At 38.1% G+C, this 22,486-nt stretch overlaps 1 protein-coding gene across 7 annotated transcripts; it reads right to left on the bottom strand.

Annotated features, from left to right (window-relative positions):
- Positions 1-1,746: 1,746 nt before the first annotated feature.
- Positions 1,747-21,236, bottom strand: LOC306877181 (1-phosphatidylinositol 3-phosphate 5-kinase-like). 7 transcript variants are annotated; one of them, XM_079428758.1, is made up of 43 exons: positions 21,094-21,236; positions 19,627-19,817; positions 18,479-18,526; positions 18,131-18,289; positions 16,598-16,707; positions 16,195-16,366; positions 15,419-15,626; positions 14,254-14,280; positions 13,993-14,076; positions 13,760-13,898; positions 13,522-13,679; positions 13,287-13,398; positions 12,397-12,544; positions 12,091-12,309; positions 10,973-11,035; positions 10,394-10,523; positions 9,956-10,136; positions 9,806-9,880; positions 9,620-9,727; positions 9,360-9,500; positions 9,067-9,193; positions 7,606-8,816; positions 7,196-7,296; positions 6,986-7,057; positions 6,608-6,779; positions 6,327-6,505; positions 6,097-6,210; positions 5,899-6,007; positions 5,651-5,805; positions 5,480-5,576; positions 5,322-5,382; positions 5,101-5,241; positions 4,882-5,002; positions 4,690-4,785; positions 4,333-4,416; positions 4,156-4,250; positions 3,992-4,051; positions 3,575-3,751; positions 3,356-3,459; positions 3,118-3,246; positions 2,735-2,996; positions 2,579-2,653; positions 1,747-2,476 (listed from the first exon to the last, which is right to left on the bottom strand). In XM_079428758.1, exons 2-43 carry the CDS (start codon positions 19,805-19,807, stop codon positions 2,361-2,363), a joined length of 6,321 nt encoding a protein of 2,106 aa, XP_079284884.1. In that variant the 5' UTR covers positions 19,808-19,817; positions 21,094-21,236; the 3' UTR covers positions 1,747-2,360. The 7 variants fall into 7 exon arrangements, with proteins under 7 accessions (XP_079284884.1, XP_079284886.1, XP_079284885.1 ...); XM_079428760.1 differs by having other exon boundaries at positions 12,142-12,309; XM_079428759.1 differs by lacking the exon at positions 14,254-14,280.
- Positions 21,237-22,486: the final 1,250 nt, after the last annotated feature.

Genomic DNA, 22,486 nt, shown 5'->3' with positions numbered 1-22,486 from the left:
TTGATTTTTGCTTCAAAAGATAAAAAGCTTTCAGCAAAGATGGTGTTTTAATATCTTGCCGGTCAGAAACTTTCCAAAACAAATTCAAAATGAAAATGTAAACCGCCATTTGTTTGTTTGCCTTTGTCCACAATGTGCCAGTTTCTCCACCGTGTCCAGTGCCTTGTTCTGCATTTTCAGAGTTTGTTAGATTACATCAGTATATGTTTGTATGTATGTATTGGAGTGTAATGAAAGTCTGAAGATGTGAAGATAAGTCTGGGTCACACCTGCCAATCGTAAGCCAATAATGTTTTTTTTTTTTTTTTTTTTTTAACCAAGTCCTGATGTTTGTGCCTATAAGTGTGTGATTTACAACAGTCTTTGTACATATCAGCTCATGGACATTATCATCACCAGAGTGATGTCTTATAACTGAAGCACATGGTTGATTATCTTTTCATAAATTAGATGGATTGTGAGTGAAAGGATGCAGAAGAATGAGTCAAACAGTATTATAACAGAAAAAAAAGCTTTGAAATGTGTGACAATCTAGATCGTTTCCTCCATTCCAATGTTGAAGGTTCTTTGTCAGCTCAAGTTTCTTTTATAAAAATTGTATGACTATTATATCAAATGTTTTAACAGAGTTTTGTGTAGTCTGTTTTCTTATACATTTGAAAATCCATTTAATACAAAAATGAAAAGCACAGGCCTGTTTTACTTGTCCAAAAGTTGTGTTAAATGTCATTTTAATCATTATAGAAAGTTGATTTCATTTAGTGAATGAACTCTAAGGTATTGATACTAGGTGTACAAAACAAAGAAAGAAAAAAAGAAACAGCTAGCCTACTATAAGGTCAGATGATAAATACGTTTTTTTTTTCTTGTTTGTTTCAGATTTCACAATGAAATACTAATACTAAAGTATTGTGTGAAAATCATTTTGCATTTACAATTTTTTAGTTATTTACCTTTTTAAGTAATTTTGCATTTTTACTTTTAATAAATTGAATTAAAGTCTCCTGAATTTCTGGGTCCAAAAGTTTTTAATAGAGGATATTTAAATTTTTGCCGACAAACGAGAACGAAATTTTGACGTGGGGTTTGTGTAGTTTAAAGGGCAAATATATAAATATTTAAAGTATCGCAATGCAGCAAATGACGACCAACCATAGGTCGATATGCCAAGATGGCGAAAACGTTGTCCCAGTTGCAAAGCGACTACCATTTGCAAATATGTATTTATATACATAAAACATATCAAATTTCATCTTAGAAGATAGGGAGTGAACAAAAGAGTGTCTTCAGGAAGAGGACCCTTTGGCTCATGTTCTGGTCTAAACGCGTGAATTTGGAGGTGAGTTTGAAGAAGGGTCCTAAATAAAATATACCAGTTTTCTTTAGAAAAACTGTAGCTACACATTTAGGGTTAGGGGTTAAATTTGACCTTTAACGTTACCCACTGCCTCCCTGATATTTTACCTGCACAGTCTATCGTTTGTGTCCCACAATATCAAATTGATATACCAACTATATTTTAATAACAGTTACTCTTTTAGAGGAACTGTTACATTAGAAAGCTGTGGTAACGTTATATGATATACTGACCAAAACATATTATGCCACAGTCTTACTTCAAATTAATGATGATATTAATTTATCTAAATGGTGGGAAAATCATGGTTAACTACTTGTGAAAAGTGCTAAAAAGTTGTAAGCTGTTGTTGTTGTTAGCCGGTTGCGATTAACGCTTCCAAATGGTCTCTGTCATGATTTGTTTATTAGGTATATCTCTCTTTTTCAGATGTATATATTATACAATAGGGAGTGTTACCATGAGTGTGAGCTGTAGTTATGCTCTGCTAAAATCTGTGATTTCAACTCCCATAATGGCTATCAATGAGTGGAAAAATAAGTACGCACAAGTATGTCGTTTTCACAAAAGCCCATAAAGAACAGTCCTTAACTATATATATGTCCTTAGTATTAGGCTTTTTTTTTTTTTGCAACTAGGCAGAGGTCCTAAATTTAAATATTGTAAAACTGACACTTTAACCAGTATTAATAATATTTAATTACATATCTCTGTACATTTATAAACTTTTACATCATCCACAGTTAATAGGTTACAAACAAACACTACTGCATAACAGGGTTCTGAACATTCAGCCATTTCAGTTCGGTCTTTTCACTGAATATTCCAGAACTGGGTCTTGGTAAATCAGTTTTGGTCAATTTGTGCACAAAGCATAGAAAGAGAGGGGTTCAGATTCACCCAGCTTCAGACAGCACTGCAGATAATGGAGGGTTCACTATAGTGAGTCTTTCATTATATCACTGCATATCCCTTTCAAGCTGTGATGTTCCCTTGTTGTCCATCAGCAGTTGAGACCAAGACCTGTCCAGTGATCAGGGACCATGAGGAAATATTTGTCCATGGCCTCACAGAAACGTGATCGATACAGCTCTGGGGACACCACCGTGGGCAGTTTACCTGTCAGGAAGGAAAGATGAGACATGGGTTTAAACAATAGGTAAGAGTTTCAGCTTCTGAGAATATCATGGCTACGAATGGTTTAGGAAGATATAACTGTACCTTGACCTCCAAGAATCCCAGTAGATTTGACCACCATCTCCAGCTTTTTATCCCATGTGAAAGTTCGGATATAATCTTCAAATATATAAGAGTTTAAACAATCACTGTAAGAAAAGTCCAATATGGATTTTAAAATAACAGATAAGATTTTCTCACCTATGATGCCCACAACTAGTTCATCCGTGGCATCGTCACGGCCCACCAGCAGGGAATAATCAATGATGAGGTGGCTGGACAGGAAGTGGGCGTCACTGAGGATGGCGGCACGCAGAATGGCCTTGCAGTGTGAGCGAATATAAAGGGGATTGTCATGCACCAGTTTCAGGAGATTCTCATCCAGGAGCACCACCTCACAGCTCTCCTTTCCATGATCTGTCTTCACATTCCTGTTTCTCAGGGATCCCTTCAGGTCAAACACCTACACAAACACAGGTAACAGGACCACGTAACAGAATGTGAAAATAAAACTTCCCAAACTGAACAGTATTTCTGCTTCAATTAAGTTTTAAGTTGCTAATTTAAAGTCTCAAGAAATGTACCTGTGCCATCTTTCGCCCAAAAAAGAGGTTTTCCATCACCAACAGGTCCAGTTTCTTTTCGGTGTTGTTCTGGGAGTTCTTGTAGCCGATACGGTACACCCCCAGAATCTTAGCAAGTGCTGTGGGGCGCTGTTAAACAGATGCAAGAACCATTTAGAGAGAAAAACCTGAAACAGTATAATGTATAATGCAGTATAATGCTGCCTCAGAGAGCCCTACAAGGTAAGTATTTCCTTACATTTTGCTGAACTGCTCCTGTGATGTAAGTAAAGTAGTGGGGTGCAAAGTCTAAGAAGGACTGGACCTCTAATCTGGGCATCTGTTTCAGAATAAACCGATCATCTGAGGAGAAACAGCATGTTTAGTAAAATACATCTAACAACCTTGAAGTCTTCACTTAATAAAAGCAACTACCTTGATGAAAAAACATTTCGTAAAGGATCTTGCACAGTCATACCTTCAGTGGCATAGAAAACGGCACCGGACTTCCCGCCACGAGCTTGCCAGTTGACACAGTGGGAGAGCGATCGCACAAAATCATCCTTCGAGCTCTCCATAATCTCTTCCCGCATTTTATGGAACTCTTCCGCGTAGTAGATTCGGCAGTAGAACTTGGCATTTGCGTCTGAGAACTCTGCATTGTAAGTATGATTTTCAGATTTATTGTTTATGTTCTTATTTATATGTATACTTATTATTATTACTAAATAGCTCATTTATTTCTAAAAGATATTTGAAAACTTTGAAAAGATAAAAAACTGACATAACTGACAGTGGTTAGTTTGTAACCCACAATTACTTAATGTCAGAGGGTCAATAATATTTACCTAAATATAATCAATGTTTCAATCTGCTATTTGAGGCTGATACTTACGAAGCTCGATGTGTGGGTTTCCTGTCTGCTTCTTCTGTTTGTCTCCACTTTCATGCTCCTCTGCAAAAGATATCCCATAAACATTTAGTTTCATAGGAAATTCCATATCAGAACAAATTATAAATGGTGTTTGTAAGTGGCTAGTATAATGTGGTTGGTTTTACTGAGTGGGTCAGCATCAACGGTGCTGCGGCTCAGCTGTGATGTGCTGCTGTCACTAGGTTTGGCTGGGCTGTTCTTTGCTCTGCTCTCTCCAGAACTACAGATGGCAGAAAAGAGGAAATCAGCTTGCTGTTTTACCAATATACATGGCCAATGAGAGAAACGAGTGCTTGATGTACCTAATGGCCTGAGATATGTCATCACCTCCCGTCTTTACTGTTGTCTTTGTAAGCTCTTCAAGGGCAGTTTTATACTCTTTACAGCTGGATGATGGAAATGATAATAATGTCTTATTTAAATTGCTGAGAAGTTTGATTCATATGTAGAAATCAGTTCTTTACTGCTTTATTGAATCTAATTTGCAAAAATGTATATTTTGTTGAAATGACGGTTTCTCTGATTGAACAATAAAACTATAAAATAAATACTAAAATGAAGCCTTTTAAGCCATTTCAATAAAGGCATAAATATTGAGATGTATTAAAACCAACATTTCCAGATCTAATCTTTAGTTATACATGTACAAAAAGCTGTACCTGAGTGCAAAGGCAATGATGGAGCTGGGCTCCCTCTCACACACGGCTATAGGAACCCTCTCATGCTCATACATCAAATAGTGCTTGTCTGGGTCGCTAACATAGCAAAAAAAAAAAAAAAGACCTTTATCAGCTTGAGAAAGAAAATCATTAGTTTGCTTTTTAGTATCCATAATATCATAACAGCCTTACAAAGGGAAAGGGATGGGATTGTAGCTATTGCCGGGTAACAGGTTGGCAAGGATGGTTTTCATGGTGGACTTTTCCTTTACTTGACTGTCACTGGAACCAAGCAAGTGTCCATCAAACATGTCTAAACAGTAAAAGAAGTAGAGAGATTAAGAGAGAGTAAGTCAGGTGGGATGATTATGTGTGATTTCAAACACAAGGAAGTGTCTAAAGTAAGTTTACCGTCTGGGATGCTGACAGAGTCCTGATCAGGAAAAGATGGTCCGCTCGTGATGTTGTCTGAAGCTTGTTCAGCCGGAGACGGTAACTGTAGTAGTGATGAGGACCCTGAACTTGACGGAAACGTGTTGAGATGACGGTCCTCTGTGAGAAATGTCTATGAGTCGACTGTGCAACAATCAAGAGCAACTTCTTCAAGATGAATAAAGGGCCAATGAACTCACCTTTCTCTCCATTTGGGACCACAGGGGATGGGTTACGAGGAGAGGAATCCAAAGCACTAGTCTACGAAACAAAAATCAAATAAAAATGATCAAAAGTATGTAGTAGATGCTTTTATTTAAAGTCCAGGAGGTGGCTTGAACAAACTACTTGGACTGACCTTGCCCTCATCTGATGCAGTTTGTCTGTGTCTGCCAGGGCTGGGGGGAACAGATAAGCGTTTCCTGCCTTTTTCTTGCTGGAACAAGTCCTGAAGTCTGGAGATAAAATAAAAGTTCTAATATTCTGTTGGCAGATGTTTAGCTTCAGTCTCTATGAATACAGTCCTCACCTGTTGTTCCAGGACTGCAGGGTCTCACACAAACCCTGCTTTTTGACCACCACTGACTCCAGAACAGCCTGTTGTTGTTGTGGCGAGTCCATCGCGCTGGTCTGCAGACGCACTTGTAGCTTCTCTATCCAGCTGCGAAGCTCTGATTCCTCCATCTAAGACAAAAAAATATTCAGTTAAAGTAGCTGGACATTGGTCAATACTCTGAATGAAATTTATTTACACAAAAGTCCTGGAAAGAAACCCACATCTTTTTGTGCAAACATGTCCTCCATTTTTTCTTCTCTGGTCTTGCTGAAGGTGTCAGTTTTTAGAGAGGTGAGACGGTCATCTATGGCCAGGTACACCTGAGCCACTCTACAAAAAATGGGAGAATTAATCAATTTAGCTGTAATCTGGAGGAGGTTTATGAGGCTGGGTAAGAGACGTCCAGTACGGAATCTTACTTCTGGGAGAAGTCTTTGAGGTCCTGCTGCAAGTTGGCTTTAGAGGGACCCTGGTTCCTGATGATGATTTTTGGGTGAGGCAGACAGATCTCGAGTAGCCTCACTGAGATGTAGCTACAGATGACAGAAGAGCATGAACACATTTGGATTAAGTGTTTATAAAAATGTACTAAGGTACTCATATTCTGCATATTCGAGTATAAAGAGTTATATATTGTGAAGATGCACACCTGAATGAAGCCACCATCTGGTTGTAGGAGAAGTACTGGTGATAATCTTTATGGATGGAGTGGCCACAAGGCTCTGCATTGGCCCGGCGGGTGTATTGGCGACCATAGAATCGGAGCTCTAGATACTTGGCGAAGGACATGGACCAGGAATCATTAGACAAGGGGACTACAGGAGTCACCTGAAACAAAACAGTAATAATTCACGTGAATCATACTATAGTGAAAGCTACTCTACATTAGTTCTGTTAAAAAAAAATTTTAAAATCCAAATGCTCCGTTACCTGTTTACAGATACGGCACCAAGAGTAGTTGAGGATTGTGTGCTGATATCCGGGTACAGGTGAGTCCAGCTCTTTCAGAACAATCTGAACACAGCCGTTACCGTGGACAAAGCGCCGGATGTGGTGAACCATGGGGGTCTCACAGTACATGCTGGGGCACTGGTAAGAGGGTCTGAATCACACCCATATAACACAAAATCAGAATAAACAACAAATATGACTAATTTAAATAAAGGTGTGTGTTAAAGAGCGAATCAATTTTTTGCAGTACTATTGGAACTGCTATCAGTAATCATGAAATTTCACTTGAATTGACTACTGAAATTTTGGTACTATGACAAACATAAGAAACAAAAATAGATTGGTTTAATACATTACCTAAAACAGTATCTCTCCAGAAATATGCCAAGAGTCAAGTCATTCTTTCCATAAAACTCCATTGTTACAATCCTGTAAATACATAGCAGATACAATAAAAACCTAGACCTCCCTGTTTGCATTTTGAGAATATATTCAGGAACATGCTTCGTCATACATCGTTAATACATCTTAAATCAGTAAGACAATGCAAGTGTGCTGAGAGTTTACCATGGACTGACGCAGGGGTTTGGGGCATTATTAGACTGTGCTGATGAGCTACTAAACAGCACACAGAGCCTCTGATGGTTGACTGGATTTAAACAGTCCAACTGAAACATAAAAACATTTGATTGTAGTGAAACGTGTTTTTAATTACTATTTTAAAACAAACTATGTTTTTCTGCAATTTATAGGAAATATTTGGTTAGCCTCTAATGAGTAGCAGCTTAATGTTAGCTAAATTTCCAGCTGTTATTCGCAACCCATGTTTAATGCAAACAAATATAATAAATAAATAAATAACAAATCAGGGTTCTGCATTTAAAGTTTAGGAAAAAAGTAGCAACCTCAACTTCATAAATTGAAAAGATAAAACACCTTATATAATGAATAGTTTGACTATGACAGGAAACCCGTACCTTATTAGCCCAGGTCATTTCATTCAGTCCTGCCCCTTTATCTTCTTCACTGTCTGACTTTATTGGCACCTTTGTGGGTGGGGTTTCACGGAATTGCATTCCTTCTCTTTGCCAAATGCGCCCCCCCTGGGCACGATAGTCAGCCAGCATGCATGCCAGCTCCTGACTGCTGCCTAGCAGCTCTATTATACGGGCACCTGTGAGTTTGTGACAGGGCAAAATCTGGATGGTCCGTTGGTGTGACACAGTACCATTGGTCAGGCTGCCAGAACTCGGGCCAGACTCTTTCAGCAGCTGCCTCTTGCGGCGTCCGTCCAGCTCTTTCGGGTCCTTATTCAAGAGAGGTGAGTGGTAAACCTGTTCTGGGAAATAATCCCGGCTAGGACAACGCAGTCCAGCAGCCGTGAGCAGGTACGGCTCCTGAAAGGTAATAAAGGGTGAAATGCAGAGGATGATGTCTTTTAGCTCCTGTTTAAACAAAGCTGAGATGGATTTGAGGCGGTCATCTGAAGAAGCTACATGTTCGGTCACAAACATGCCTGTGTCATCCTGTAAGGGATCCCTAAAGAGCCGTGTTGGTGGAAGGGAGGTCTCAGAGCTGGTGCTGTCCTGATGGACTAGAGTCTCCTTCAGCTCTTTGTTCTTCTCCTCCTCACCTGGCGCTTTAATTACTTCCTGTGACGTCTCTTTTAGGTCTGAAATAAGGAAAGGTGGTGACACCGGCTGGGGAAGGCTGGAAGTGAAGGATGAAAGGGGCGTGGAGGTCTTTAAAATCTCCTCCTCTCCTTCAGAGAAGGAAGCAACTGAACCATTTTTATTTATTCTGGGGCTCTCTCCATCTTTATGAGAAGACTCTGATATGGAAGGCTGTCTACTGTGGGCTTTGATAATCTCCTGAAGCCCTGGCTCAAAGTCTCCTGGAAGAAGTGTGAGGTTGTCATCCCCCAGTGTAGACCCATCATCTTCCTCTTCCTCCAAAGTGGTGCTTTCCAGGAGACATGGGAAAGAGGAACTCTCAGCCAGGCTAGGAGGCATAGCAAACTCATCCATGAGGAAAGAGATCTCCAGCTGTGAGTGGTATGCCACACACACCATAAAAATTATGATCTCTTTCACCCGTGCCAGCTCATACTCTGAAGCACCACGGAGCTTGATAGTGCAGCCCAGCTGAGGAGGACACCCATCAAAAAACATAAGGGACTTCATTTCATCTGGAAACAAAAAAGGATCAAGTGAATTATTCCACTGAACAAAGCTATGAGATTATTTTTAACAATTAACGATCAGTTTAGAGTATTAGATGATTAGATGTAATCTAAAAGAAAACCGATTTAATGAAATTAAATTACTAACCGATATAATATTGATTAATTGCATCTCTAAAAAGAACAACTTTTATCAAAATGAAAAGCGAGTTAAACCTGACATGCATCAGATATTAAGACAGAGATTAAGACTCACTATTTGGCAGCTGGAAGGAATGCAGGTAAAACTTGTGGCAGGTACCCAGACGAGGTTTTGTAAGAAGCTGATCCATGGAAATGACTAAATCTCCCTGAGTCATTCGACTCACACGGTCCAGGACTTGCTGTGTTGATTAAAGAGAGATATTAACTGAAACATTCATAAACCAGATTAAAATAACCCAATTGCCATGTCCTCTCTGAATATAGCATTATCAATAGGCAGCTATGTGGAGTACAGTTTTGAAGAGATGAATAATATTTAAACAACGCCTTGGAGAAGGTACTAACAGGTTTCACATTAATCACGAGGCTAATGCCATGTTCCAGTAGCATGTCCTGAGCAATACGGGACACAGTCTTCTCCACCAGCACCAGGTTTGGTCGGACGTCAGCAATCCTCTGAACATAGTTCTTCAGAAACTCATGCTCCTGGAAAGCACAAATTGCAAATTAAACGATTTCTCAGATTCTTGTATTTTTAGTGTATTCTCTGAAGATAATTTGCAAATCACATTTACAGAGATCATGTAGGGGTAAGTGGCCGTTACCTGTAACACAATTGGGTCAATGCAAGTAAACTTGGTCTCTTCTCTGTATAGATACTCAATGGAGCATTTGAGGAGAAGGATCTTGGGGTTTTTGATGTAAGGGTTCATCTGTTGAGAAAGTCCCGGCACTGTTAGCACAAATATTACATGACCTTCTCTGTGGCATAATGTTCAATCAATACAAACCTTTTTGTGTGCAATATTCTTTGTGCAAACAAAGCCGTTCACTACAGCAGAGTCAAACTTCTTTCCTCCTGGAATCTACGAAAAAGCAAATATTAGACATTTGTCTGGTAGAACTAGATTCATCGATTTTGCGTCCATTGTGTTCCTCACCTTCTTGATGTGGACAAACTGACGGATATCCATGTCATCATCACAGTTGCGCACATCCGGTCGCACCGTCTGCACAACCTGCCTCACCACAGGCACAATAATGTCACGCCAGGAGAGAGACAGTGATTCACTGTACAGCAGCTGCTGCAGCAGCGCCATCATGTGGCTGTGATTAGCAGACCTGAAGAGGAAGCATTAATCATGATGTGTGCTTCCAAAAGTCCCTAAACTCATTAAACGTGATTTATATGTGATGCTTGTGTGACCATAAAGTACACACTGTACTATATTTACAGTATTTTAATGATACCATGTCATTATTATATTTTTCGACCACACTTTCTTTTTAAAGTATTTTGCTCCTAATTGTAAATTAATAGAAGTAATCAACCTAAAAATAACATCTGCTTTAAAAATAGCAATCCTCTGATATCTTACAGTAAACGCTCCATCGCTTTCTTTTCCCCGTTCTCTTCCCGCAGCTGGTCCAGAGAGCTGTGATGCCAGCCGAGAGGTGTGAAGAGCATCTCTTTAGCTTTCTCCTCAACTCTCCGGTTAAACAGAGACTCTACAGAGGAAAAACCCATTAGCATTGGTGAGACAATAGGTCATGCACACTATACCATTTTTATATAATGGTATACCAATTATTTATACCAATGCTAACTTTGCAGACCTTATGACTTGTGCCTAAGCAGTCAGTTTATGAAAATAATTAGAATGACGTTTCATCCCATGCTTTCTGTTACACTTCCCATAGGTGCGATTTGCTTGTAGGGAATTTCTGACAGACCTTATGATCAAATGGTTTCCACCACAGATCAAATTTTGATTTATCTATTCATAATACTCTTTTAATACTCTTATAATACTCTTGTCCTTTTGCTGTTACTCACCGGTTTTAGATTTGAAATTTCAAATTAAACTTTAAGCTTCAACTTAACCATACACGTCTTAATGATTCCAAACTTGGAAGTATTGTAACAAACTACAATAAAGGATGTGAGAAACAATTACCTTTAATGAAGGCATCACTGATGGATATATGCTGACCTCCATCTTCAGAAAGCAGGACTTCCACTGACGTAGAGAGAGAGAGTACATGTGAGACAGAACAGCCAGGTGTAGACATGAGAGTGCACTGAATTATATAGATTTAACATATAATGAAAATAAATGTTAATTAGAGTAAATGCTGCTATAAAACCATGCCACAGTCTGGTACATGACAGTGAATTAGCTTCAACAGTAATTTCGAGGAAGTGGAAGTCGATGTTACTGCTTTGCAACTGTGAGGCACGCATGACGTAGCAGCAAGCCATGCTTGTGAGGTAGTATGACAAACTGGAAATGTATTAATATGAAATGTTGTACTGGGAAGGGAAACCATGTGAGGCTGGGAAGGAAAAAACTATTCATGCTGGACTATATGCCATAGTTAGGGCTGTTACTTCAATTGTTAATTATAGTTTGGAGGGTCGGACTAGTATTGAATGGTGAGTCTCAGATTAGCAAGACATTGGTTCTTTTCCAAACCATAGTGAGCTGCCTACCTACAGTAGACAAGATTTACAGACATCAACACCATGCCCTGATGCAATGCCTGCTACAAATATAAAGCAGTAAAGTTAGGCTGTCTCATAAGATGCCTCATTTTAGCTTCAGTCTAAGGCAGAGGCACATGTATTCTTCAAGCATAAAGCAATCCCAGAATGCATATACCAGATTTTTATTTTATTTTTATTTTTTTTATCAGAGTTAGAATTTGTTTAAAAACTATTAAAATTAATAATAAATACAATTAATTTAGTGATTATTAAAGAGGTCATGTTATACTTTTTAAAAATCATTTTATGTTGTTTTTTTTGCCCCCTAATGGATAATTAAATTGTTCATAACTTAAATAGTCATAAAGACTTTTTTTCACATTTTAAACCTACTCTTTGACCCTGAATATTAAATTGCTGCACCTTTAATAAGTCATCATTGAGGTTTCTTTGCAGTTAGATGGGTAGCTGCCTATGTAGTGTGATGCAGCTCACTAGGGTTTGGAACAGAGCCAGTGAGTTAGTGCTGCTTCTGAAGCAGACTGAGGCAAACCAGGATAGCCAATGGGCCTCTCCGCCTCTCCTCACTTGGTGCATGGATGTCGGTTTCTGGGGTGAAGGGGTCATAGGGCTCCATACTTTTTTGCTCGGCTGGGTAAGGAGGCACGTGTGGGTACTTGGCCTGCTTCTTAATGTGGAAATTGACATTGTCCTGCTCCACGTTTATGTTGATGGAGGCGGCTGAGTCACTGTCCACTGCAGAGTGGAAACTGCTGACAGACGTTCTTTTGCTGGGGCTGGCTGAATCTGAAAAATGTTGAGAGTAGGCCAGCAAGTTGGTGAGGCAAAGACATACAGACTGCTATAGGATGCTAACATTCTTGAGATACTTACTCGGTGTGACATAATCATTGTCATCAGCTAGCTGCTCAGTGTCACTGTCATCAAACTTGATGTCTTTAAACCATGAAGGTTCAGAGTGTCCCTCCAAGGAATTCACACTCTCGCTGTCTGGAGAAGGGGTTTCTGAGAACTCTGTGCTCTGAAATTCAACAAACACATTAGTAATGTGATGACTAAAGGATGATAAAATAAAAAAACTTTTTGTTTTGTATAGTCCTCTTCACAATACACAGAGCCAAGTCAGAATCATTATTTTTTCCACTTTCACTCTTTTTCAGATCTTTTACCAACATCAGTCCCCACTGTAACTACCAAAAATTCATTCATTTTCAGCATTTTAACCCTTTAAACCCCAGTTAATGCTTAGTAAATGATAAGATTTTTTTCTGGATTAAACAGTCAGATTATTACAAACCAACACACAACACACATTTCTCAGCACATACATACAAACCACACTGACATCCATACCAATACATCCACACTATTATAATCAAATTACTGTATTTCAATTCAATTGGCCTTTTATCATTGCTTTAATGGGATTCATTGGGAACAATTTTGTTAAGTCTAACTATTTTTTTTTAAATATTGCAATGTTAGAAAAAAATGCTATAGAAGTCAATGACGACTGTCAACTGTTTGTTTACCAACATTCTTCAGAATATCTTCTATTCTTGTCTCATACAGGTTTGGAAAAATTTGAGGGAGAGTAAATGATGACAGATTTTTTATTTTTATTTTGGGGTGATCTATCCCCTCAACAAAGCCAAAATTATAAAAAAAAAAAAAAAAGTGAAAAAGACAAAAATGTCCCAAAGAATGCACAAGAGATAAACAACTGTCCAAATATAAACCTGCCACAGAATATTTCTTCTCACCTGGAGGGGGCGATACAGGGCATACTCATCACGGAAGATTTGATCATGATGAGTGACACAGTCAAGCCAGCGGCCATCTACCAAAGCCTGTCCAATAGCTATGGCCTGAGCTCTGTGTCAGAAGAACCAAGAGGAAATAAAACAATTTAACAGCATACAATTAAGCATCAGACCATGCTTGAAGTTGTAATGAACTGAAAATAAAACTGTCAAAAACAGTTTTATTGGTTCTTACCTAGTTGAAATAGTGCCATTTCGTAAGAGCCAGTTGACCAGCTCTTTACCCACAATGCAGTTGGGGTAAGTGCGCAGCCAGTACCGATGGTCCTGGAACTCCATTCCTGTACTGTTGTGGCAAATTTTCTTCCATAGATCTTTAAGTTGCGAAGAATCCTAAAAGATAACCAGCTGTTATAATAACAACTCGAAAGTGAAGTAAAGTTGAGGAGGAACCTGTAAAAGACAGTTGTTACCAGAAGGATCTTTCTCTCCTCTTCACTGTGGTCCATCTTGGATAGGGCCCGGCTGTTCTGTGGGCTAACCGAACTCTCGTAAGCAGGAACCATGGATGAGCCGGAACGGTCCAAGGACAGGTTGGTCACACTAGCTGACCTTAACACATTAAATAAAATATTGTATTTATAGTCTATAAAAATAAGTGTTGAAATGAACAACAATATTTTTGACTAAAATAAACAGTAAACACCTTTTTCTGGCTGGTGACTTGCCCATATCCTCCTGGACAGCAGTAAGTCTGGAACTGAGACCACTATTCTGAGATTCCTGATGACTAGAGTAATCACACATATACACACAAATAAACCTCAGCAACATCTTAACCATTTCCCTGTGAAATACTACATAAATAAATGACACTCAAACTATGCATGAAACAGAGTCACACTTAAGATCAGCAGCATGTCTTCACTAGGAGGTCATGCAAAACAAAAGTAACACTAAAACTCACTTCTTCCTCATCCCAATGGAATTTTTTCTATGCATGGAGAGAGAAAGGAGAAAAGATGAGCATTGAGACAAGACTCACAACACAAGAGCAGAAGGAGCCAGCAGGCGAGCAGAGAGAATTACAGTTCATTTGAATTACAGTAATCCTGTGACTGTTTTACGTAATTTGGTATGACAAGGGGGAAGTTCTGCCCTGAATGCAAAAAAAATTGGAATGATTTACTGTCTGATTAAAAATCTTGGTGGCAATAATAATTCATAAATGAGTAAACACTGACTACAGTACAATAAAAACATACATAGCATGGAGGTGTGACTACAACATATGAAAAAACAATATAGGTGAACCCTGTCTAAATACTGTCTGCCAGTCCACGATGCTATCCCGATTCACGATGTGAAGATTAATTATACATTTAAGTACTGAGTTATATTTATTAACTACATGTACCTACTATATAGTTAGGGTTAGGATTAGTTACTTGCATGTAATTATGCATAATTAATTGTTATTATAATAGTAAGTACAAGTAACGTGTAACAAAGACACCTTAAAATAAAGTGTTACCAAATTACATTTTGCATAAAGAAAATTTAACTTTTTAGGACAGTGAGTTTTTGTATTGTAACATTAGTGTCATGCGTTAAGAATTAAACAGTTTTCGTTATTTTTTTGCAATTCCAATTGTTTTCTCAAAATTTTACATTTTAAAAAATGTATGATTTTTTAGGGTGAAATTAAACCCCAAAAATCTTTATAGGTCGATTCATGAGATTTACCCAGCAACACACTTTACTCCATTTAAAACTATTTTAACAGCAAACTCTTTTAATGGATAAAAACACCAAAACAACATCTAAATTGTACACTTTTCCTTGTACATCCCATGTTATTTGTTAACTACAAATTTTGTTTCTATGCTTTAAGATGAGGAACAGAAGAAAAATCCTAAATCATCAGGCAGCTACTTGACTAGATGGAACTGTAAGGGCCAATCCTCAAGTGAAAGAGATAAACAGCGAGAGCAATGATCATGGTAAGAAAGCAGAGTTAAAACAGAGCAGAGAAACACCAGAGGGATAAGGTAAAGTGAGCAGAAACAATGGAATAGATAGTGATATGCTCTTATGCCCTGCCCCTTTTCTGATTCTCTCAGTGTTTTCACCTTTGCCAGGCCAGGTCCTCTTCCAGGAAGATGTTCCGGCTGGCTTTGCGGCCCCCCACAGGTGTGCGTGGTTCGGTGGGCTCCAGAACACACACAGAGCAGGGCGAGTCTGACAGGGCGCTGAGATCTTCTCCGATGGAGCTTGAGTCAGCTGAGTGAGCGTAGCTCAATGCTATTTTACGGCAGTACGTACAAGCCCGTAAGTCACCTGCAGTATGGGGGGGAAAAACCCACAAAAGACAAGATTAGAGAAGTTGGACAACCAAGATCCCTGGCAGAGAGCAGTTTGAACTAGTGTACCCTGAAAAGGTCAATAGCTAAATGTTTAGGGTCCAAAACCAACCTGAATATAAGAATAACCAAGTAACAATGTCTCAGAGAATGCAGTCTAACTGAACGTTACAATCAGAATAGTTTAGAAGAGTTTACAGCATAAAATATCTGCAAAATTAATACTGAAGAAAAGTTTTTGATTTTTAGGTAGGTACCGATTCCTCCTAAAAGGTCAAAGTGCACACACACAAATTCTTACCTTTTTCAAAATCAAACCAGTTAGTCCACAAAGTTCAAAAGTCACTCTACCACCCATTTAAATCAAAATGCAAAAATGGCAAACCACCGCAAACACACGCAGCATGCTAGAGGTAGTCTTACTCTGTAATCTGAAATAGCTGCTCATCTTCTTGTCGAAAGCCTCTTCAAAGAGGCTATGTCCACAAACCAGCAGTCAGAATGAGACCCTCGCTCCCCAAAGTGAACGCCACAACAACACTCACCCGTATAGCCCATGAACTTGCCAGGAATTTCCTGGTTGCAGCATCGACTGCAGAAGATTTGACCGCAGAGTCGACAATGGTGACGGCGTCGAAAGGTTGTGAATTTCTCGTTGCAGTCATAGCACTCCTTACACTGGCTGTCCGGCATCCAGTACTGTTTCAGATCACTGTCCTGGAACATAAAAACATAATTAATATCTGTTACAATCCACTGCAACCCACCACTTTTGTACTCTGTTGTGTATTCTGGAGAATGTGGGTAGGCTCTTTTGTCTATAAGCGTAGGGTCATCTGTATAAACATGCAAAAAATACTCAAACGTGGGATTTTTTATTTTTTCAATGACATTCATCTTAAAAAGCCTTAAAAATACAGATACAGCTAGTTCACTGGAAATCAATACCTGACTTTTCCCTTCCATGATCTCTTTGAGTCTCTTGAGGGCTGTGCGTAGCTGGACAGCTGTTCGGGGATCGTGGCTGCCCAGAGGAGCTTCTGATTTCCGTCGACCCTCTATAAATGCAAAGAAACAAAAAAGCCCCAGTAAAATACAAAACAAAATGTTAAACTTACTCTAAAGTATAATATACAGGTGAAAATGCACGACACACATGCTCATTCAAAATCAAAGCCTACAGTCAAATATCCATAGCAGTCTTTATCCTGTCAATGATTGCTTATGTCAGCCGCCATAGGTCAGCGAGAATTTTCTGGGATTATGATTCTCATGAGTAGACTATGAATGAATAAAGCATGTGAAATGACTAAAACCAACAACTAAAGCTCATAACTAAAATGTTCAGCTCAAACCGTTGACGCATCCTTTCACATGCAACAAATGTGATTAATTTAAAACTATATGCTGCAAAATTCATTTTCTTAATCAGTATTTACGTATGTCTTTCCAGTAAGCATATCTAAATATGCTTAAACCAAACTAAATATAACTGAGTGTAAGATTCATGTTTTCAGAGAAACAAGTTTACCTCAACAAATTTGCCAGTTGGTTTTTTTGGTGGGGGTTGTTTAAAATAAGACAAAGCTACTTGGCAGTGTGTTAAGAAAAAATAACCTACTGCAATTAAAGACATATTCTCTGAAAACAAATCTTACTATATTTGTTTCTCAAGAAATTGTATCTTCTTATTTAAGGATTTTTTTTTCTAAAACAAAATACTGATAAAAGAAAATATTTTCTTTTTGCAGAATACACACAAAATTCAACTTGGTGTTGATGAATTGAAGCAGATTTGAGATCTATATGAAACTGGCTTCATACATATGAAATATAATAAAGAATCCTCACCTTCCCAGTCCACTGTGAACAAAAAGGAACATACAACAACTTTAGCCTAAAAGATTTCTGCACATGCAATAGTTTATTGTAAAACTCAATCAGCACTCACAAAATATTCAGCTTCTAGTCATCTTGAAATCATCTCGCAATTTCCAAATCAAAAGTGATGGTTCACAATACTTGTTAACCACTTGAATTATAGTCATAACTCCAGAATGTAGTTTTCCAGGTTTACAGCCAAACAAAAACTGTTTAATGGATTTACTGAACCGTTGCCTGTATTTTCACTAATAGTAAATGTCCAGTGGCCCTCCTGAGAGTGGTATGGATCATATGAGGGCAGAGTCTAGCCTTCGAATCACTGTTATCTTCAATGATAAAGCATGTGAGAACCACGCTGCAGCGACTAGTCATCAATCAAAGAGACCACTTATAGGATTGGCCTTTCTAACTCTAGCAATAGCATGTTTTGAGGAATACGGAACAATGGTTTTGTCCACGGAAAAAACTATTGATTTTAGCATTCTCTTCTATAGAAGAACAGATACAGTGTAAAAAAACAAAAAAGTAAAAACCTAGTCGATAACTGTGGACTGCTGAAAAAAGACAATAAGTATATGCAGTCTTGTGTTTTTGTACCTAAAGCAGTGGATGTTCTTCTGAGAAGTTCTGAATGTTTCCTTTGGGGTTCGGAGCCATGTATGGAATGGGAGGGACTTGCCCAGTTGCGCCGTGGACCCTGCGGTGATGATGAAGCTGACTGACTTTTCTCGGTCACTACAGGAGGCCGTCCTTCCTCTGAACAATTGAAACCAACAGAAAAGCTCTGTCTCCATCAAAAAGTAGAACATTTCAAATTTTGTGCTGATTGGCTGATTTAAAGAAAGAATTTGCATTGTGTTGACATTTCTTCTTTTCCCGAAATTTTTTTTTCCCCAATTTTTAATTTTTTCTATACTTGTATTTCCGAACAAAATCTAGACTTACCAAGTTTAGCAAGCTTTTTTGCTGGTGCAATGTTTGCACCTGTTTTTTCTAAAAAGAATGAAAGGGAGAGATTAGAGAGTTGATCACTATATACATTTTTTTACCTAAAATGAACTTAAAATTTGATGGATTATCATACTGATTAACTGTAAATGAATACATCAAGAATAATGTTCAAAGAAACTAAATTCGAATTCCTGACATTTTTCTGTTGTAGTATGTCAGAGTATTTCTTCAGCTCCATTGACCTGATCAAATATATTACCTAAACAAAATCATCAAATGTCCAACACAAATGCAAATGTTGTTAAATGCACTAGACTAGAGTATCTTCTATTTCATAATTAATGCACATGCAGTAGGAGTTTCACTGCTTTTCAGTGTTCTTAGGGCACATCATTTCCTCTCAGTAAGCCATTTACTCATTAATGTAAAGTGAACTATTACTTTAATAGAGATCATCTATTCCTTTTAGCCCTATGAACAGTTCTGAGTAAAACTCCTATGTGCTAAGTGGACAGGATGCACCTAAATATTATTTCTTAAAGCTTTATGTCTTATTATAATTTCATATTAATGGGTCCACTTTTACTCTTGTACAGCAGGGCTTCCAGAAGGAATGTTCTATTGATATTTTACACAGGGACAGAAAACCCCCAAAAACAAACAAACAAACAAAAAACTATGAGAGTACATTTTGAGCAAAATCACATGACTGTTTGTTTCCCTCAGCTGACTGTTCAATACAATTCCTACCACTGGCTTTCTGAAATTTTCAGTAGAGCACATTCTCTAAAACTAGAATGGCTACTTCATGTAAGCCTTGTACTTTTATTCCAGAAATCAAATTCAAGTTATTAAAATGCTAAAAAACTTTTATGCTTTAAATGTGCAAACAAACAGTCAATCAGGAATACAAAGTACTATGCATCCAATTTCCAAATAAGTGCTATCGACACATTAAAAAGGACTACATTTGCATAATTGCATATAGCAGTTTAATGGAGGATGATATCCATGAATCTGTGTTTGATGGCAGAAAACAAACAGTGAACCTTTGAAACCAACTTCATGATTTTACAAAAAAGGAAATGCAGGTGCAGATGTTGATTACGACACTATGACGTGAAAAAAAAATCATGTTTCACCTTTGCTGAAACGGAACAGACTGACGAAGGAGCTGTAGGCAGAGCGCAGGGGTGGCTCGTCCTGCTCAGGGGTCAGGGGTTTGAAGCGCGTTAGATGGGAGGGACTGGTGGGAGAGAGCGGCGGCTCAGAGCTCCAGTCCATCGCAGAGGATGAGGAGGAAGCCTTGTCTTCAGCAGCCATGTCACCGCCCCTGAGGGACAATCCAAACCAGACTCAATCCATTTCCAAATACAATAATGTATGTTTGATTATATGTGTATACTAAATAAACATTGGTTTGGTACTCTAAGGCCCGGTTTCACAGACAGGGCTTAGGCTAAACCAGGATTAGGCCATAGTTCAGTTAGGACATTTAAGTAATTTTTATAAACATGCTTAGAAAAAAACATTACTGGGGTGCATCTTGAGACAAAACAAAGGCACTGATATATTTTAAGATAAGTCAGTACAAGTTTCTTTCAGTTGAAACAGCTCAGACTTACATTTAGTCTAGGCTTAAGTCTTGTCTGTGAAGCCGGGGGTTAATGTTTTAATTACATTTTAATCCCCTCGTTTCAGAAACAGGATCAGCACTTGACTAAAAGTGGCTAAGTGATATGGATAGAGGAATAGCACAAAAAGGGCAGAAAATGAAAACAACACAAGCACGAGTTTCAATAATATGTCATGTGATTCCTAGAGAACGGTACTATGGCGAAGGCCTGCTCATGAATAATTACTATTTTATTCTGACTATACCGTTCAATCAACTACATACTTAATATACCTTAGCCAAACCTTCGTAGGCTTCGTTAACTGGCCACTTGACAAACACCAACCTCTGCCTTTCATCCAATCAGCTAAACCTATTCACGAACCCGCATAAAACATCAGCATTCAGGAACAAAGCCTTCGCCATAGTAGGACACGCAAACTCACATTACGCAGGCGGTTTATTATATTTATTTTAATCACATACACGTTTCGCTAATTTTACGACTGTTAACCCTGTATGTACATCATTATTACAAACACGGTAGAAAAGAGCTCTGCTGTGTTATTGTTTTAGCAAATTCATAACAGATCGTGTGAAGTGGGTGAGACACAACATAAATTATAATTTTAACGTAAAGTTATTGCAAAATGTTCATTAGCGAATATACTAACACATAATAGAATGCAACAGAGCTAATAAATACTGAGCTATGTCACATTTAAGCAGTGATGCTGCTGTTGATTGTTGTTATCGGAAAGTATCTCATCCATTTAATCTGCTAGGCTTATCATTTAGACACATTCAGTTTTGTTTGAGGTTATCTTATAATATATATTTATCTCATAGGTTAGTTTTCGACAACAATGTCAAATTTCCTGTTTCATCTATTAAAGGCCCCAGTAAAGTTAGCAAAGCTAACGTTAGCTGTCTGATAAACTAATACCAACAACATACATGTATCATCACGGCATAACATAAATGTTAGACGAACCTGTGCTGCCTTTTTTTACACCATGTCTATGTTCGTTGTTTAGAGATGTCATTAATCTTTAATTCATTTAACCGAAAGACATTTTCAGTTAATTCCACCCTTGTGATGTTCGGCGACTTGATCAGACTTGCTAAGTCGATCACAGAGAGTTCGAGCAGTGTTATGATAAATAGCGCTTCTCGTGAACCCTAAACCAGGCATAGCTAATCGGTAAAAAAAATAAATCAGTGCACGTGTCATTTCAATATTTTAGACATTTAATTAAGCTTCTAATCTACAGTTTAAGAACCACAGTTTGTGGTTTCACAAACCACCTTCATATAAGCACACAGAATGTGTAGATAAAGTGTCAAAATGTAATGTTTCATTAGTTTATTTAGAAAAGTCATATCTGGTTATATGTCAGACATCATTGGTTTAATTAGATTTAAACTTGTACAGAGGATGTGTATATTGTACGAGGTTAAAAATAAGAACGAAATGACACTACAATACGAAATTTAGAATAAAAAAACATAAAACAGCAAAAGAAAAACAGTAGCGAAAATATTAAATTAGTTGTACATGCTCAGAACATTGACTGTAAGTGACTCCTAGCGGTTATGATTCACCATTGAATCGTTATTTACTTAACCACAGCAGTGGCATCATAGGCTAATTCACTAAGAATAGTTCTAGTCTTCTCTTTAAGATTTACACCATATTTTGCATGAATTAGGCTTCATCTTCTGATGTAACTTTGTCTTCTTCTCATCCCTTATGTTAGTAGACAGTTCATGCTCATTTCTTGCAGTTTTCTTGTTCTCTACCTTCCCATGTCTCTCTGCTGAAATTGGTGGCAAGGAGGATCCCTTTAATAACACATAATATGAAAAAACTCAAGTCAGAGTCTACATAATGAAGTATGCAGGAATGCATTAATAAGTACAAGCATAGGCAAAAAATGTATCAAATAAATATTACATAGAGTATAAGTGAGTATAACCGGACAAAATGGTAAATATCTGCTCTACTGTACATTTTAGTAATGATTTGCTCACATGTGCTGCGTACAGACGCGGATATCTCCCTATGGTGTCCATGAGCTCAAGGTTTTGGAGCCACACCTGAACGCTGTAACGGGGCCTGCAGGTAGACAAACGCTGAAGGATACGCTGATTCTCTTCAGTGATGCGAAGCAGCTCCAGCTGTCTTTTTTCTGAGCCAAGACTGAAACAGAAACCATAAAGTGCGATATAAATATTTTAATATTCTAGAAGTTTATTTAATATTACATTGTTGTATTATAGCCTACCTTTTCTTTACATAGTCATTTCTACAGTCAACTGGTCTGCATTATATGGGACATTTTGTCGAGAAGCATGTGATTTTTTTCTTTTGATTCTCGAAACCC

The sequence above is a fragment of the Barbus barbus genome (genome assembly GCF_936440315.1).
Source record: "Barbus barbus genome assembly, chromosome: 11".
NCBI lineage: Eukaryota > Metazoa > Chordata > Actinopteri > Cypriniformes > Cyprinidae > Barbus > Barbus barbus.
This window is presented reverse-complemented; position numbering and strand designations above follow the sequence as displayed.

Coding starts and splice junctions, on each gene's coding strand:
- LOC306877181 (XM_079428758.1), bottom strand. CDS start 19,807: ATGGCTGCTGAAGACAAGGCTTCCTCCTCATCCTCTGCGATGGACTGG. Junction 6,008..6,096: donor CTCAAAGACTTCTCCCAGAA/GTAAGATTCCGT, acceptor CATTTTTTGTAG/AGTGGCTCAGGTGTACCTGG. Junction 4,417..4,689: donor ATCATTGCCTTTGCACTCAG/GTACAGCTTTTT, acceptor TCCATCATCCAG/CTGTAAAGAGTATAAAACTG.